This window comes from Zeugodacus cucurbitae, chromosome 4 (assembly GCF_028554725.1).
Source record: "Zeugodacus cucurbitae isolate PBARC_wt_2022May chromosome 4, idZeuCucr1.2, whole genome shotgun sequence".
Lineage (NCBI taxonomy): Eukaryota > Metazoa > Arthropoda > Insecta > Diptera > Tephritidae > Zeugodacus > Zeugodacus cucurbitae.
This window is the reverse complement of record NC_071669.1, coordinates 60,727,939-60,745,406: the sequence shown is the minus strand read 5'-3', so window position 1 is coordinate 60,745,406 and position 17,468 is coordinate 60,727,939. Positions and strand designations below refer to the sequence as shown.

General features: G+C 32.7%; 1 protein-coding gene across 19 annotated transcripts in view; it reads left to right on the top strand.

Moving 5' to 3' along the window:
- LOC105220753 (supervillin) overlaps positions 1-17,468 on the top strand; it is a 363,739-nt gene that overhangs the window by 226,451 nt on the left and 119,820 nt on the right. For 18 of the 19 annotated variants that reach the window (XM_054228592.1, XM_054228584.1, XM_054228583.1 and 15 more), the window contains 2 exons: positions 11,823-12,418; positions 13,686-13,835. In XM_054228592.1, the coding sequence (XP_054084567.1) occupies positions 11,823-12,418; positions 13,686-13,835 (746 nt within the window). Of the gene's footprint in view, positions 1-4,905; positions 5,122-11,822; positions 12,419-13,685; positions 13,836-17,468 lie in introns of those variants that run through there. The other variant, XM_054228593.1, reaches the window with a different exon arrangement.

The window sequence follows — 17,468 nt, the reverse complement described above, 5'->3', positions numbered from 1 at the left end:
TTCGAAATGACTGTAATGTAAGATTTCTGTAGAGATTTGCAATTTTTCATATTTATTATTTTATATATCGATTATAGACATTTCTTGTTGTTGCTGTTTTAAGGGGTTAGGGGTAGTCAGAGACACAAAAAAATGAGAATTTTCAGTAATTTTTTTAGCTATTAAATCATGTTAATTTACAAAAGTAATAATATGACATTATTACACAATGTTTTGACTTGAAGTCACGAAAATTTGAAAAAAAAAATTATAATTTCCAAAGTTATAGCTGTCTATGTTGACCCAGTTTCAAAAAAAGATCCTTGCGGTGACAATCATAAGTCCTTGGAGATTCATCTGAAATCAATCGGATAAAAAAAATTAGTTTTATAAATAGATAATCCTGGGGCTGAGCTTTTTTTCAAACCAAACAGTTAATTGGTCTGAAAAAATCGAAATTTTGAAAAAAAAATAAAATCCTTCGGATCTGGCCTGAGTTTATTATGTATTCTAAAAGCTGTATGAATTTCATTATAATCTACTGAGCGGTTATCGAGTTACAGTTGTCACCAGTTCAAAAAACATAGTTTTGAGATAAACGCATTTAAAGTTGCTCCCGAGCGTTTTGGAGCGCCCGAGCGATCTTTGTTATTTGTCGAATAACTCGAAAAGTTATTATCAGATCAACTTCAAATTTTCAAAGAATATTTTTATGATATTACACTTAACGAAAATGCAAAAAAAAATTGTTGTTTTGAAAATCCTGACTACCCCTAACCCCTTAATATCTATATCTAGATCGGACCCTCAGCATGTCAACTTAACAAACATGGGAGCATACGGAAAGAGTTTCTCGGAAAAGCCTTTACCTATTCGCAGGCAGAAGTTTTTTTTTTAATAAAATTGGAGAATTCTCAAGCTCTCCAAGACAAAACCAAGACATATGACATGATTCATTAATATTATTCTCCTTAAAAATAACATCTTATCCAATTCACCTGTGTCTCTTAGGAACTTGGGAGCGTCTGACTTCGGTCATTAAATTAGCTTCATGAAGGTCATACTTTTTATTATATTTTTTTACTATTAAATATAATTTTTTTCAACATATTTTTTTTTATTTCAAAATTGTGCCACCAAACCCCTTTCGTAAACAACATGTAACCATTTTTTTTTTTTAAATTTGACCTCAAAAGCGTTATTCGCGAAATTTTGCATTTGCAAACATATATATTAGTCAACGCTATTGTTTTTTATTTTTTTAGTTGTTTTTGTTTTTTTTTTTTGTTGTCGCCACACACCAATATTTGTTTTACTGAAACCTTCATATTTTCACAAACAAAACTATATTTTGCATAAATACATATTCATTTCATATTGGTAACACTGACTGCCTAGATTTTGTATTAAAAAAAATTGATAATAATAATAGACTTTTTGAAAAAATTATACATAAAAGCAAACAAACCGTATTATTTGCCAACTGGCATAAAACAAAGTGAAGTGCAAATGACGAAAAAAAATATTTAATGAGCTGATGTGTCCCCAAGCGGATACAAAATATACATTAGCTCGAGCAAACACACCCATTTTGTTGTTGGGAAGAAATAATAGTCAAAAAAAATATTAAAAAATATAAAAAATTGTGAAGAAAAAAATTAAAAAAAAACATAAAAAATAACAAAAAAAATATAATAAAAGTAATACCAAAAAAAATAATAATAATCAAAGCAACAACAATAAAAATTGCAGAACAATAGCTTTGTAATCATAATTTTTTTTAGAAATTTTTTTCAAAGCGCCACCACACCCTCCCACCGCTTTCATTATATTCCATTATACCCCCAGCCTATACAAATAGCACCGACAACACAAAGCGCACTGTGTTGCCAATAAGTGCTTTACCAAAAATCTCTGTTGCCAATGTCGGTCCAAACAACAAGCTGACCCACAAGCCCAGTGACAATCACAATAACCGATGCTTCGCACACTTTTCAACACACACTTTAAAGAGAGGGGAAAAAACATTAATTTTATGCGCTTTTGTTCGGGCGTGGTAACTGGCGAAATGCTGCGCTATTGAATTAGTCAACGAATGAGCGATTGCAAGAGTGTGCCGCCGTTGCTTTAATGTTATTTGTGTTGTTGTTGTTGTTATATTGACAGTCAAATGCTAATAAAGATAATACGAAATATGATTTTCTTTATTTTTGGCTTGCAATCTTCCTCCCATCGACACATTGTTGTTATGCCATTGTATTTATTTTTAAACTCGCTGCCAAGTAATAGTTGGTGGCGGCTGTTGGCTAGGAAAGTTCAAAAAACTTGTGTTTTTATGTCAGCTCTTTCAGATATTAGTGAATGAAAGGAAAATGTCATCAGCGTAAATTAACCCACTGATTAACTAAGTGTGGCGCAACGGTCAGCGCTATTGTTGTTGTATACATACATTTGTATTTATAAACATTTTCTGTACCTCGAGATTGAGTTTGCCTTTCCCTTTTTTCATGTCAACATTTTCCAAAATTTTCTTTCTGTCGTACAGTGAAAGATATATATATATATATTTGTATATTTTTTTATATACCATACACCCATCTGCCACCATTTCCATCCGCATTTATGGCATTGTCACCAACATCATCCGTGCGCCGAGTCTGACTACGCTTAAGCGGCTTATTTGTTACCTAATTGTATAACTGTTTGGCTGTGCAAGTTGGTTGTGGCAGTCTAACTGATTGACTATCTAATTACCACACGCTGTTCACGGTACTTTTCTGCTCATTTTTGGTCTCTCATTTGTCGCACTCGAAGCAGAGCTACCATCAGTCATACTTTCATCCGAACCATGTCTCTGTGTCAAATAGCTGAAAGCTTGAAATGCCAAGCAACAGAAATTGTGGAAAATCACAGCAAATCGAAAGCGTTTAGATTTTTTTGAATCTGTTCTAAACCTTCTTACTCAACGCGAGTATTCACTTTCCACAGTATAGGTTGCACGTGTTGAAAAAGTATCTAAATTGAATAGGTTCTAGCCTTATGTGATGTTCCTCTTACTTTAACCACGTTTTGCTTTACTTTGCCTATAGATTTTACATGGCTTGGCGCCAAAATGTAGGCAACACTTTCGTATTATTTGGCTTAAAGTCCAAAAGATCGTAAACGTTTTGAAATATAATTTGAGTTTACCTTAACTGATGGCCTTGCCTATCGCCGTATTCAAAGTCAACATAGAATTCTGCTCTTAAAATTAATTGTTGCCTACATTTAGGCGATTTTAAATATTTATTCCTAGAAAGTGTATATATGTATGCGCAAAAAAAAATCTCGTATAAAAAATATTGAAGGAAGAAAAATAAAAAAATATAGAAGAAAAAAAAACATTAAAATTTAACAATACTGAATTTTCAAAAAAAATCGAAATTAGCCTGGGAAATCGAAATTTTCGCTTTTGAAGAACGAAAAAATGCTTATTAAATATTACTCATTATAGGATACCTAATATTTAGGTGTAGAACATTTTTCGATCAAGCTTATATGACAAATGATATAAGAGGTTAAAGTTCAATGTTCGAAAAAAAAATATATATAATATTTCGAAGATTGCTGGATCAATTTTGGAAAATTTATAATTAATAAAATGTTCTCAGTTTCATTATCTTTAATTCAAATAAAGTAGCAATTATTTAAGATCAATATATGCATAAGTAGTAAATCGACTTATGCACTTTTAACTGTAAACGCAGTTAATTCGAAAAAAACAGCGCATAATTTGCACTTCATTACAATTATCGTACACGCGAGTAGTAAGCGTTCTCCACCAATCTAATACTCGGCTACACTTGTTGTTCACCTTCGTTCTTTGTAGATTCTCGCATTTTATTGTTGTTTACTTTTTAACGCGATTATTAACCGACTCATTGATATAGAGTTCCATAGAAATTCATAAAAAAATCGGTGAAAATTTTGAAATTTCAATTTAATAATTTCTCCATAAAACCACAGAAATTCTATCGACGCGCCAAGCATGCCGTTACAAAAACAACAACAATGACCATGACTAAAACATAATCAGACAAAGAATTGTCACCTCAGCGTCCATTCACCCAATTCACCTGCGCAATTTTTCAATATTTTTGTTACAACAACAACTTTTAATATTAGACCGATTGTTGTTGTTTTTGATATTGCTGTTGTTGTTGTTGCGGTTATACACGGTGTTTTTTATCGCACGGGCTCATAACTTTTTACAATGGCTAATTAACGTGCTGCTGGAGTGGTGAGAGGCGAGATGAGAGGAGCGTGGAACGTTCCACTACAGGCACACACACACACACATAGAAATATGCATACATACATACAAACACAAAATATATTTTCACAGCCATGCACCTAAATGGCTTTATCAATGCGCTGGCATCGCTTTCGCGCGTTCTGTTCAAGTCGCTCTTTGGGACGCCGCTTCTACATTTGTTTGTGTTGTTGTATGTTGCGCCACACCACCACCCTACAACCAACCAACCGAGTTGGCAGAAGAGCCGTTTGTGTGTTTTATTGTCATTTTGCTGTTAATTGCGGAAAAAAGGTGTAAAAAGTCGCAACAACAAAAAACAGTAATAAATGTAGCTGCAACAAGAACAACAACAACAACCATGACAATAGTAATGCTCAAACATGATGTAGTACAACCGTACAAAAAACAAAAACAAAACAAACAGAGCACAACCGACTTTGAATATGATGTGTTTGTACTAAAACAACAACAACAACAACAGTTACAAGAGCAACAAAATGCCATTAATGTTAACATTTTTTAATATTTGTTGTTGTTGTTGTAGTTTTCCGCTGTTGACACTTTAACGGGCTTCAACATGTTGACGGTTGTTTTGCTTTAGTCACAATTCGGTTACGCCTGTGGGTGGTTGTTGTTTTTGTGTAGCGCTCATCTCGCTTACCCCTTATTCTCATTGCAAAGTGTTGCTTTATTTTTTTTTACGAAATATTTGTATTTTTGCATTTTTTGCAAACAAATTATTAACGGGAAAATAACGTTTAACTAACTTCTGGTGTGAAATAAAAATATTGGAGAAAAGTGCGAAGCATTCTACACGCCAAAATGTATACAGCGAATTTGATAAAACGGTAATGAAAACCTCTAATGTGGAAATGTTGAAGGATAATTTGTTGATTTATGAATAATGCGTTAGTGATTTATATTTTTCAAGTGAACTCAGCTTGGAGTAAGCCTTCCTTTGCAATAACTTCATTTATGAATAGTTTGAGTGCTTGAAAAGCGTTCAGTAGCTCGTGATTTGAGCCACACAGAGCAAAATAAACTTAAATTCTACACATTAATTGACTCTAGGGAAGAGTAGTGGCTCTCTGGATGTTTTAAAAGTGGTGTAGCAAATAGGTTATTTATTCGAAAAATAATAAACCTGAAGAGACAGTTTTTAGCTGAATATTTATAAAAAATTAAAATAAAAGTCATTAATGATTAAGAGTTTGTGAAATATTTTATAAAAATTTATATCTTAAAACATATCTGATTGGCATTTATATATTAGTTCTACAACTTTGCTGCCACCGTTTTCCAATAGATTTCTCTAGGGTCAAGCACTGGTCGATTAAACCGATTAAATCGTTTTATGTCGATCTTGGACATTTGTGTCAACATTAACCCAACAAAATATTTGTAGAGATCTGTTTGCATCCCAAACTTATTCTCAACTGAAAATGTCACTTTTTGAGCCGAATTCTCGACATTTGCACGGAATGCTCATGCTGCCAGAAAGATGGTCTACTTTTGAGCTAGCGACGTGCCAATATTTTGAATAACATTTTTGTAACCGTTTTTATACAAAAAAACCTTAAATTTACGCAAAAAAAACGGCGGAAGCAAAGTTGGAGACGTAAAAACGTGTCGTCGATATTTTCGGTTTTTTTACTAAAATTATGCACAAGAGTTCGAAAAATTAATTTGGTTTATAATCAAGATTAATTATGGACCCTTTATTAATTGTTGAAATTGAGTTTGATTAGCTTGGCATAACATATATATGGTCAAATTTTGTAGATTTCTCGGTCGACTGCAGAAACAATGTTTTAAACCAACTAAATTGGGTTACAAATTATTATATCTCAGAAAAGTTGACAACTAAAATTTTTAAAGACACATGTCTGGCAAGATATTTCCGCCACAGTCTAGCGAAGGAAGAGAGTATTTCTATGACTCAATATATCCTTCCTCCATGCAACTTTGGCAACTTGCATCCGTTAGGATATTCAGCCTCGGGCAGTGGCCAGTGATGCCACCTATCATCACGGCCAGATGAACCTTATTAAGAGCAAATAGCTCATTGGATCTCCACCTTAGGCCAGAATGATCTCGCATTCGCACAGGTACGAATTGATTTCCAACGCCTACCGTGCTCATTCAACGACCATTGATCCAATTCAGATAGGTATGTGAATAGAGGGGCACCAGCTTGTACCAATTGGAACATACTTTAATACAATAAATTAAAAAATCTTTGTATATTTGATGAGTATTAGAAAATTTGTATTTTTAAAACTACATATAAATTCTTGAGTAAAGAATTCACCTCGTATGTAATTAGTATTTTTTTTTTTTTTGAATAAATATTTTTCTTTTTTTTTTCTTTCCTGCATATTTTCATATTTAAATATTTATTTATTTTTTTTTTGTTTTGTATTTACTTATATATTATAATTTTATTTAAAAAAATTACAATTTATTTGAGAATTTTTTCCACTGCCAAATGAACTTACAGCGCTCAATTGCCCACACAATTTCCTTGAACCTCTACACACACATACGCACGTGTTTAAACATTATCCAGCAGCAAAATTTATTTATAACAGAAAATCCGATTTTTGTGCCAAACTAAGCCAAAACAAAACATTTTCACTCGCTACCTCTCGATCTCTCTCTCTCTCTTACCGCGTGCATTTCAGTTTTCTCAAAACTGAACACTATAAAAATGGCTAAAAATAAATGCATTTGTGCAGCAGAGCGCACATAAAATCTTTGACAATTTTCGAAATTAAATTTCAAAAAAAATTAAAAAAAAAACAAAAGTTCAAAAAAATATCGAAAAATTTTCAAAAATATATCTTTGAATAAAATAATAAAAAATTAAACTAAATAGAATCGTCAAAAAAATATATTAAAAATAAAAAATATTATAAAATATTAAAAAAAAATTTAAATAAAAAAAAAAATAATTTTTTAGAAAAATTTTTAAAAATAAAAAAATATTATAATATTTTTTCTTAACACCTACAAAAGCTAGAAAATAAATTTTTCGAAAACACAACAAATTAGTTGAATTTTAATTCTCATACATTTATTAAAACTAAACAGGAAATAAAAAATCAAAAAACTAAATAAACAAAAGTGAGAATTTCCACACAAAACGCGCTCGCAAAGGCCACAAAATTGCAGAAGGAAATAAATACAGCGTCTACACACACACCATACATTCAATCATATATAAATAAATTGGCTAAGCGCTCTCAGCGCGCATTTAGCTTTGTGAAAATACTTGCTGCCGCTCACTTAGTAATTGTATTTTGAAGAAAAGCAAAACGCTTTTGCTGTTGTTGTTGCACATTTCTTCGTCGCGCGTTTTCGCGCGTCCACGTCCAAAGGCCTTACGGCGCCGCCACGCCGCCTCTTACTTGCACTTCTTTCACAAATCGCCCACTCCGCACGCCCCTTCGCCGGGCGCTGCCATTGTGTGTGTGCTGCGAGCGCTTTGTATTTTCATTTCTTTTTACTTTTTTTTTCACTTTTTTCTAATTTTTTTATTTATTTTTTCTATTTATTTGTGGAACGAAAAGAAGAAAAAACGCGCTCGCATTTCGTCCGATCTTGTTTTGCTTTTTGCGCTAAAAAGATCACTTTGTATTTCGGTGTTCAGTTGAGTTTTTCACATACGCGGAACGCCATCATCGCGCAACGACCGTCGGTCCATTGTTGATACGTTATTGTCCCCTACCCTCGCGCCACGAGTTTGTCTAAGCCAATTTGGTTTGTTAAAACGCTTACGTTTACGTTTGCGAACGGGCGCATGGATTGAACGCGATCGTCTTTGGTAAAAGAAAAAACAACAACATACTATAATTATCGAAAATGTATGCCGAAAGAAGTATATAATTTATATATACATATATATACGAAATATGTGTGCGTTCGTGTGTTTATGCAACCGAAGTTGATTTGTGATAAGGCCAAAAGTGTTGAAGGTTTCTTATCGATCTCGCCTTCATGGCGTAGCCGTAGTATCTTTATCAGCGCTCAAGCATGTTGTGTGTTGTTGTTGTTATTAGTTATTTAGTAACACACCGGTAAACGTAAATAGTGGTTAGCTGGTTAGCGCTGGGCGCGCAGCAGCTATCTCGCAATATCCATAATACACGGTAGAAGTAGCTGAAAATCAAAAACAAAAAAAAGTTCAAAATCAGCGAATTCGGCCAAAAGTGTTAATGCGCGTTGAATTATGTTCGTTTTAACGTTGATATTATATGTTAGTCGTGAGACGCGAGTGGACGCATGACGGTTATGTGAAGTGTGTGCTTTAGCGCTTAAGCGAACGTGTTCAATTGGTTTTTCGAGCGTTTAAATGTATAATTAAATAAATTAAATAATTACAACGACAAATGTGTTAATTAAAAAATTGTTTTTTTTTGTTTTGTAATTTAGCAAAATTCATTTTTCATCTATTTAGTGAAAAGTAAACATCAATTGCTTACGAAAACATATAATTCGAAATTTGTTTTAATTTTTTTCGTATGAAAATAAGTGCAAGCAATCTATTGAACGTCTATAAATAAACCAAGAAAGTATCCAGTGTATGTATCGGTGTGTGTGTAAAATTTTAAAAATGTTGCCAATAAAGTGTGTGCAAAAATATGAATTACAACAGCGGCAAAATATATTTAACGAAAGAGCGTACATTATTTTTGTGAAATTTGTAAAAAATTTTTTGTGAATATTAAAAATATCATATTTTCGATTTCGATTTTTTTCTTTTTTAGTAAGTGTAATCTCTAAATACTTGCAGGAAATGTGTCTCCAAAAGTATACTTTCGAAATTGACATTTAAATTGATATATTTACATAACTCGAACTCCTCGAAGATCTCCATAACTCGGAACTTTTGAATTGGCAATAGCGTTAAGAAATCAAATTTCATACGAATTTGCTTGCATAACACAAACTTCTATAACTCGAAGTTCTCCATAACTTGAACTCTTGAATTGGCAATAAAAGTCAAATTTCATATAAATTTCCTTCCATAAATCGAACTTTTCGACCAGGGCATAATACAAAATTTAAAATTTTACTATCAAGGAACAATTTTAAAGGAGGCCCTAAATTCGTATGAAGGCGAACGAAAAATATAATATTACACTTATAGATTTCATAAATCGTGAACAAAGGCATGAGATATAGACGTCAAGAAATTTCTATAACTCGAAGTCTCTCACTCGGAGTTTTTTTGTGGATTATAGTGATTCGAGTTAGAGAAGTTCCACTGTACTTTCTAATAACTTCAGTTGCAATACGTAAATTCAATATCTCACCATGTTGAAAGACTATCTCTAATCCATTAAAAACCTTAACATCAGAACCTAATAGTTCAGAACCAAGCAGTTCAGTTAATTCTCTCTGCTTTTGCCTTCACTATGTGTGTGGCCTTATAGGCATACTAAACATTCAGTGAAGGCCCTTGAATTCGACCATAAAATTGATTTTTGTTAGTGGCTCTACAACGTGTTTGGGAATCACTATAAAAATGACGAAGTCATGCAAGCATATCAATATCAAACAAAGACGTAAATGTTTGTAAGAAGACCAAATAGATCATCAATGGTAGATTATCTTATCTTGAAAAGTATTACAATTACTTTTTTTCGATAAGAATATGTATATAAGTCCATGTGACATATTTTCTAGAGTTGAACGCCGCTTTTAAAATATCGATAGTTATAACAGAAGTTGATTGCTTGAGATAGATTTTATATCGAACAGAACAGAATATCCTCCTAAAAAGACTCGTACTTTTAAATTGCTAAATTAAGAGGTTTTATAGAATTTTCTGGTTCTAGTGAAATCCATCGGTAATCTTTTAGATAGCAAATTCGGAGGACTGTTATCGATATTTTTTCTAATTCGATATTAATTATCGTATGTTAATCAAAGTCATTATCGATTTTTTGTAGTTCCTTTTTATATGTTTTGTTGTTTGTTATAAAAATCTGAGAAATCATCTTCCATTCTAGGGAATTTTTAGTAAATTATCGATTTTTATCGATAATAATAACGACATTTTGGTAGTAATGACAATTTTTACATGTTATCGATAAATTAATCGATGAATTTCTTGAAGTTTCGTTTGATTATTTTTTCATAATTTTAATGAAAAAATTCCGTTCATTTTCATTTTATTCCCACATTTTTTAGTAAGAACCAACAGCATTTTATAATTGACTTGCCTAATTTCAAATCGATTATTTATATCAAATTAATGATTTTTCATTATCGATGATAAGGAGCTATTCTTTTTAATTTTCCTTAATGAAGCATATTATTATTTGTCTTCTGATCTCTAATATTCAAAATCACAGCATACTAGAAAATGTATCGATAACTAGAATAATATTACGGACGAAGATTCACCATTGTATCCACTTTGAAACATTACTTTCTTAACCATCTTCCACAGTGTGTTTTTTCAAATTTTTTACAAAAATGGCCTTGTAATTTTCAACAAAAATAGGCCTGTAAACAAAAACACATTAGGCATTAAACTTTTGATTGCAGCACACAGAAACTCATTTATCTTTGTTACATTTATTTCTCTTGAAACTTTTTTATTATTTTTTTTGCCAGTTGTTGAGCATTATATTTGGCACGTTCCAACACAAATGTTTATGCGAAATATTTTCCATTGCAAAATAAAAGCAACGCCTACCTATCGATATACATACATATATTTCCACATATACACTGTGAAGCAAAATTGTAGCAAAATTATATATATGTATGTATGTATGACCGCTGACGTATGGCAACAAAATGCGTTGAAAGCGTGAAAAATCTTTAGCAAGCAAAATAATAGCGAAATAATGTGCTTTATTGACTCAATGAAATAGCAACGCTAATTACCACGCATTCCGAAATGGCAAAGTCTTTCAAGCAACGCTGCTAATATAGTTTTGCTTGACCAAAAGCCAAGCGCACAGAATTTATTGAAGGTGTTCGGCCTATTGGAAAGCAATAGGTAGCTGCCTACTTAAATGTACATTGGTACCTACTTAAGTAAAATTCAATATTCTTGAGTACCTTATCATTGTGGTAATACTTGTGTCAATAATGGCCAGTATCAGTAGAAAAGCTTTTTGATATGTGTACAAATTATTTATTAAGTCGCTGAAGTCTCTGTAAGCTAATGGGAGTTATAGAACAATTGCTACCATTTATATTTTTAATTTTTTTTTGATATTTTGATTTTTTTATTTGCGTTTATTTTTTTTTAATTTTTTATTGTTATCTTTTCACCCAATGGGCCAATAAAATTGCTGTAACATGATAAATAGAAATAAACAAAAAAAAATCAAGTGATAAAAGTCTTTAATAATTTATGGCTCCAATTATCGTCTTGATATAGCCTCAATTTATGAGCCGAAACATCATTTGGAAGCCTCAAAAATAGCCACTCCTACAAAGTGTATCTATCAAAATAAAATAAACAACAAAATAAAAGTAAAATTACTTGAAATTCACGTGAAAACTCACTTCCTCAATTTCACAGCTTTAAAGCCACCGCTTCGCCGCTTGACACCTCCACCACATCCGCCTTCAAACCGACCAAATCGCTGGACGCCGGTCTCAATTACAACACATTCGCCCATTTGAATGCACCATCGGCCGCCTCTAGCGTCTCGCCGGGCAGCAGCTATACACTGACACGTTGCTCCACACAACCGTTGCATAGTCAGCATTACTTCAAGGCAGCGGAAACATCCTCATCGTCGGATACGCCACCACCACCACAACCACCGTTACGCGCCTCCATTGGACGTCACAATTCGTTAAGTGATAGTTTCGGTAATAGTAATACAAACAACCACAATAACAGCATAAGTGAACAATTGACCCTGTCGGTGGGTAGTGATAGTGATCGCATCTTTGAAATGTCTGGCATTGAGGAGAATTTAATGCCAACTGAAGGCAAGTCGGAGGATGCCGACACCGGTGGTGCTGGTGTTGGTCTGACGCGTAAGAATAGTGTACGCGCTCGTGCGAATATGTTCCAACAGCTGCAGGAGAAGACCAGAAGCGCTGAAGGTACGTCGGCGACAGCTGGCACGGCGCTTGGTCGTGAGGAGAGAACTTCACCGCGACGAGGTAAGTGAAAGTCAATAACTGTACTTACATATTTTCGAGCAAATTATATAGTTTTTAAAATATCAGTTAAGTATTTTCAAAACTCCATTCTATTTGAAAAGTCTTTCTAGATGGAAAACTTAAATATGAAAGCAACGACAAAGTTTTCAACAGAAGAGAGTCCATATACATGTACCTTTCTTTAAGCGCTATAACCGTTTACTACTAAATCCCTATTTGATTATACCAATTTAACCGAGTTATACCAGTTGTATGTTCGATTTACTACTCTCCAAAGCTTGCTAATGTCGAAGACAGCCACTGAGACCCATGAATGAATGACTTCAAAAGCAAACCAAAGCAAAATTTCCGCATTATTACAAAACTCGTCCGATTTTCAGACCTCGTTGCCATTTTTCATAAACATACTTACACCCAAAAGACATCAGTGCCTATATTTACAACGGTTGCACCTACTACTTTTTATTCCCATCATTAAAAATAAACAAAATTTCGCTGTGTTTTCCTTACAAACGAATTGTAATTTGGTAATAACAAAATATATAGTACACCTAACTGCTTATTTACGACCCACAATTATGTGCTGGAAATAATTTCTGACGTAATTCAGTTCAGCTGTATGTACTGCCACTATACTATGCTATATATTCATATATTTGTATGTGGATATGTTTGTGTCTATTTCTTCATTTCAAAAGAAATATAAATATTGTTCTAAAACCGGCGAAACTTGACGCCACTGCAACAGGTTCTACATACATTGTCTAATTACTGCGCGCGGCGCGTTAATGTGACTTGTAGAGAAATGCAAGCGAATATAGTACGTAGTGAAGAAAAAATTATGGAAATTGTGACAACCGCGAGTAGTTATGCCGCTAGGAAAACCCGCCACTTTTCTTTCAGTAAAAAATGTGGTTAGGTTTACACAAGTGTCTAGTTGTGTCTCTGGTTACTTAAGATGTCATTAAAGCCTAACTGTTTCAAGCCACTGACTTCAGTTCTCAGCAAGTCACATTATTTAAAGTTATATACAGTTAGAAACATGTTATTAGAAACCAGAGAGACTACCAAACGATAGAAAGAAACATATGATATTTTTAAAGACAGCTCTTCGGACGAATCTATCCCTTATTTTATAAAATATTATTAAAGTTTTGCAGATAATGAAATAGTTAAAAAAATTACATAAATACGAGACTTATAGCTCAATCCCTTTTAAAACAAAATTTTCTTATTTAATTATTTAATTGCTATTCTATATTTACAGCATCGTCCCAGCTTTCGCCCACGTCCTCCTTGCTGCCAATGACTGCATCTGTAATGAGCAGTAGCATTTCAAGTACTAGCGGATTACAAACGAACAATCACGACGAACCGAAAACACCACAAAATCCCATTAGAACAGATGAGGAAATCGGTGAGTGTTTTACAAGTAAATCACTTTTCTAAATGTCGTGAAATATATAATGATATCGTTCATATAAACATTTGCACGATTTAAAACTATTATTGCAATAACACAAGACCATTCATTACCTTAGCATTACCCACTGCGATTACTCATTACATTACCATTACTCATTATATTATCATTACCCCACTACAGTTATATATTTCATTACCATTACTATGTTATAATGCTATAGCAGCATTACCAATACCCATAGCATTACCATTACCCATTATATTATTATTACCCATTGCATTCCGATTACTGATTTCATTACTATTACTCATTTCATTACCATTTCCCATTGTATTACCATTACCCATTACATATCTATTTCCCATTGCATTACCATTACCCATAGCATTACCATTACTCATAGCATTACAATTACCCATTACATTACTATTACCCATTGCATTAGCATTACCCATTGCATTACCATTACTTATAACATTACCATTACTCATTACATTTCTATTACCCATTGCATTATGAGTATCAATTACATCATTCCTTCCCAATCATCAACGTTTTGACGCTTTGTTTGCCGATTCTGTTGTGCGTTTTATTTCATTACTTGCATCGCCGCATAAATTCGCGACTAAACGATGTTAATAATTTGCATTTTGAATGAGTTCTACATAATTTGACTCGCATTATATCCGGCGCACGTAAATTTATATATTTTTTTGATTGCAAATTAAACGGCAAATGATTAACTGTGAATGCAATGCTAAATTATATTTTACATTACATATATATTACATCTTTTTTTTTACTGAAATACATATATATTTTATTAATAACCCGGCACGTTGTTGTTGTTGCGCATGTTATGCATATATATATATGTGTTTGTTGTTGTTGTGTTCATTCTACTACTTATTTACTGTTACTCTAACTACGGCAACTAAACAAGTACTCTTATTACCATTACTACTACTACAATTACAATTATGATTATTTTTTTATACTTTAGAGCACTACATACAGTGCTTGATTTTCGCACTCAGCCACAGTCGGCAAAAATAATTTTTGTTTACTTTTTTTCTTAATTTTTTCCTTCTCATTTCTGGGTTTGTTATGATTAACTCATAAATTAACCACATAGCCGCGGCGCTATGGCAGATGGAATGTTTGTGCATATCAATGATTACACAAACGTTATACAGGTACATACCGTATATAACCGTACCGTATACAATGATGAGGAAAATTATAGCAGTTTCGATAATATAATAAATGAAAACAAATATATTTTTTAAGCGAATTAAAGAAATAAATTCCAAAATGTCCACGTCTTATATAATGTGAAGTTCAAAAGGGACAGTAGCTGTAACATCAAGGTCGAAAAATCTCGAGATCTTCCATCAAAAATTGAACTAATTTCTATAGAAAAAGAGAAAAGAACCCATAGATAAAAAATGATATTTAGTTGCTAGAGGAATTTATAACCAGTTCGTGTAGTCTGGTAGCAATAACCCTATACTAAGTTGTATTGACAGTTCAGTACACTAAAACAGATGATTCACCCAGCAGCATGCCATCGATAGCTCGGGGTTCCAATTACTTGACAGCATTATCATCTCTCTGGGAGAGATCTACATTTTTATCGTTTTTATTATCATTTTGATTCGGTAGCACTGTCATAGGACCAGAGTTAGTTTCATCTAGCTTGAGGTCAAAGTTCAAATTCTGACGATTTCGTATTACTTACTGCTATTCTCTTACTGATAATTTGAAACTTTGACTGAATATAGTTAATCTGAACCCTTAAACATTTCAGAAAAAAATCTGAAAAAAAATCAATAAAATCTTCATAATTCTAAGAAGCTCTATGTAACACTGCTATAATTTTGCGCATTATTGTAGGTATCTACAATATGTATTGCTGTTTGTTTATGCTTCAACCAAACCAGTGCCGATTGTCGATTGCCGTAAAATGCAAAGCCAAAATGAAAAAAAAAAATGTGGAAAATTGGAAAACCGCTACAATATCAACAATTTTTGTGCAAATCTTTGCATTTACACATTTGATTTTTATTGTTTTTCAATAATTATTTTTTTTTCGCGCTGCGCTATTTTTTCTTTCATTATTTTGCGCTTCCGTCTTACTTGGCACGCCGCAATTTCTTATTATACGCTCAAGTGAAGTTTCATAATCGCCGTGATTGCGGTGCTAAAAATGCTGATTTATTGCTTAATAATATTTATTGCTGATACAGGTACATATTTTTTCAACAATACAGTTATGTTTATACATATGTATGTATGTTTGTGTTTATGTTAATATGAAAGCAATTCGTGCGGTTATCTTTTAAGCAACGCAAGTCGATATTTTTACAATGTCTGTACGTCCATTATGAAGATATTACACGAGTCTTTTTGTGCTTTTTTTATTGCAAAATATTTCAAATTTTTCTAAGCACGCGAGGCACCCACGTTTGTAATTACTTTTTAGTAAATTGTTATTTTTTTTTGCATTTATTTGGTGTTTACAACAGAGGGAGTTAAATTTCCATATTTCACACTTCCACTTGTAACTTGATAACAGTAACTTGTGGGCGAGTAAATTATATAAAAAGCGTTCAAAAACGCCCGAAACATAATTTCAGCTTGATTTCTTGTCAAAAGTTTGTACTAACAATAAAGAATTTAACCTGTAAGTCGTATCATAATTTCCTGATCACTAAAATCGCTTTTTTTGGGATTTTTGAATGGAGACAATAGGGAAGAAGTATAATGGAATGAATTTAATGAAAACCTTGGAGTGGGATTACATTAAAAGCCAAATACATTGCTGTAATAATGTCTGAAGCAACCGTATTCACCTGACTCAACCACTTTAATTCCTCCGTTTCAAAACGAAGAATATAACCAAGTATTTTCATGAAATAAAGACCATTTTGCTAAGGCATTCCAAGGTCATGTTATATATACGACAACATTTATAGCTTAGGGCAAAAATCAGTACAAATCTTCATATTCACTAGCATTGTGAGATACATAACCGGGAAGAGGTTTCTACCAATTTTCTGATGCTCAAAATCCAATATCTCTTTCTTGGCAATACTACTAAAGGCAATATTGGTTCCCAGTTTTTCGGTCAAAAGATCATAGATCACTAACTTGGTGGCGTAAGGGGCTATATCAGTGTAACTCATCAAAAATTAGGCGATTTTCGTGAATTTTTTTAAAGAAACTACTCGATCGAAGAATGTTTTTGTTTCGAAGTTTTTCTTACAAAAATTTTGACACACATAACGGAGTTATGTGCTGTCTTCGGAAATGACAAAAAGTTCCCCAACTGCTGACATGATTCTGGCCGAATGAGTAGCTGAAACACAGGAGTTCAAAAAGGTTATTAAAGTTGAAGGTATTTCATATACAATTACCTACGATATTTGAAAAATTATAAAAATTAACGAAATGGCGTAGTTTTGAAAAAAATTTCGTTTTTTTAATGTCAAATTGACAATTTTCAACCAAAAAGATCGTAGGTCATTGTGTAGCAAATATATTCAAACTACTCAGATTAAATTTGAGTCGATCGGTAAATTTCTCGTTGAATTATGATGTTAGCAATTTTGAAAAATGTCG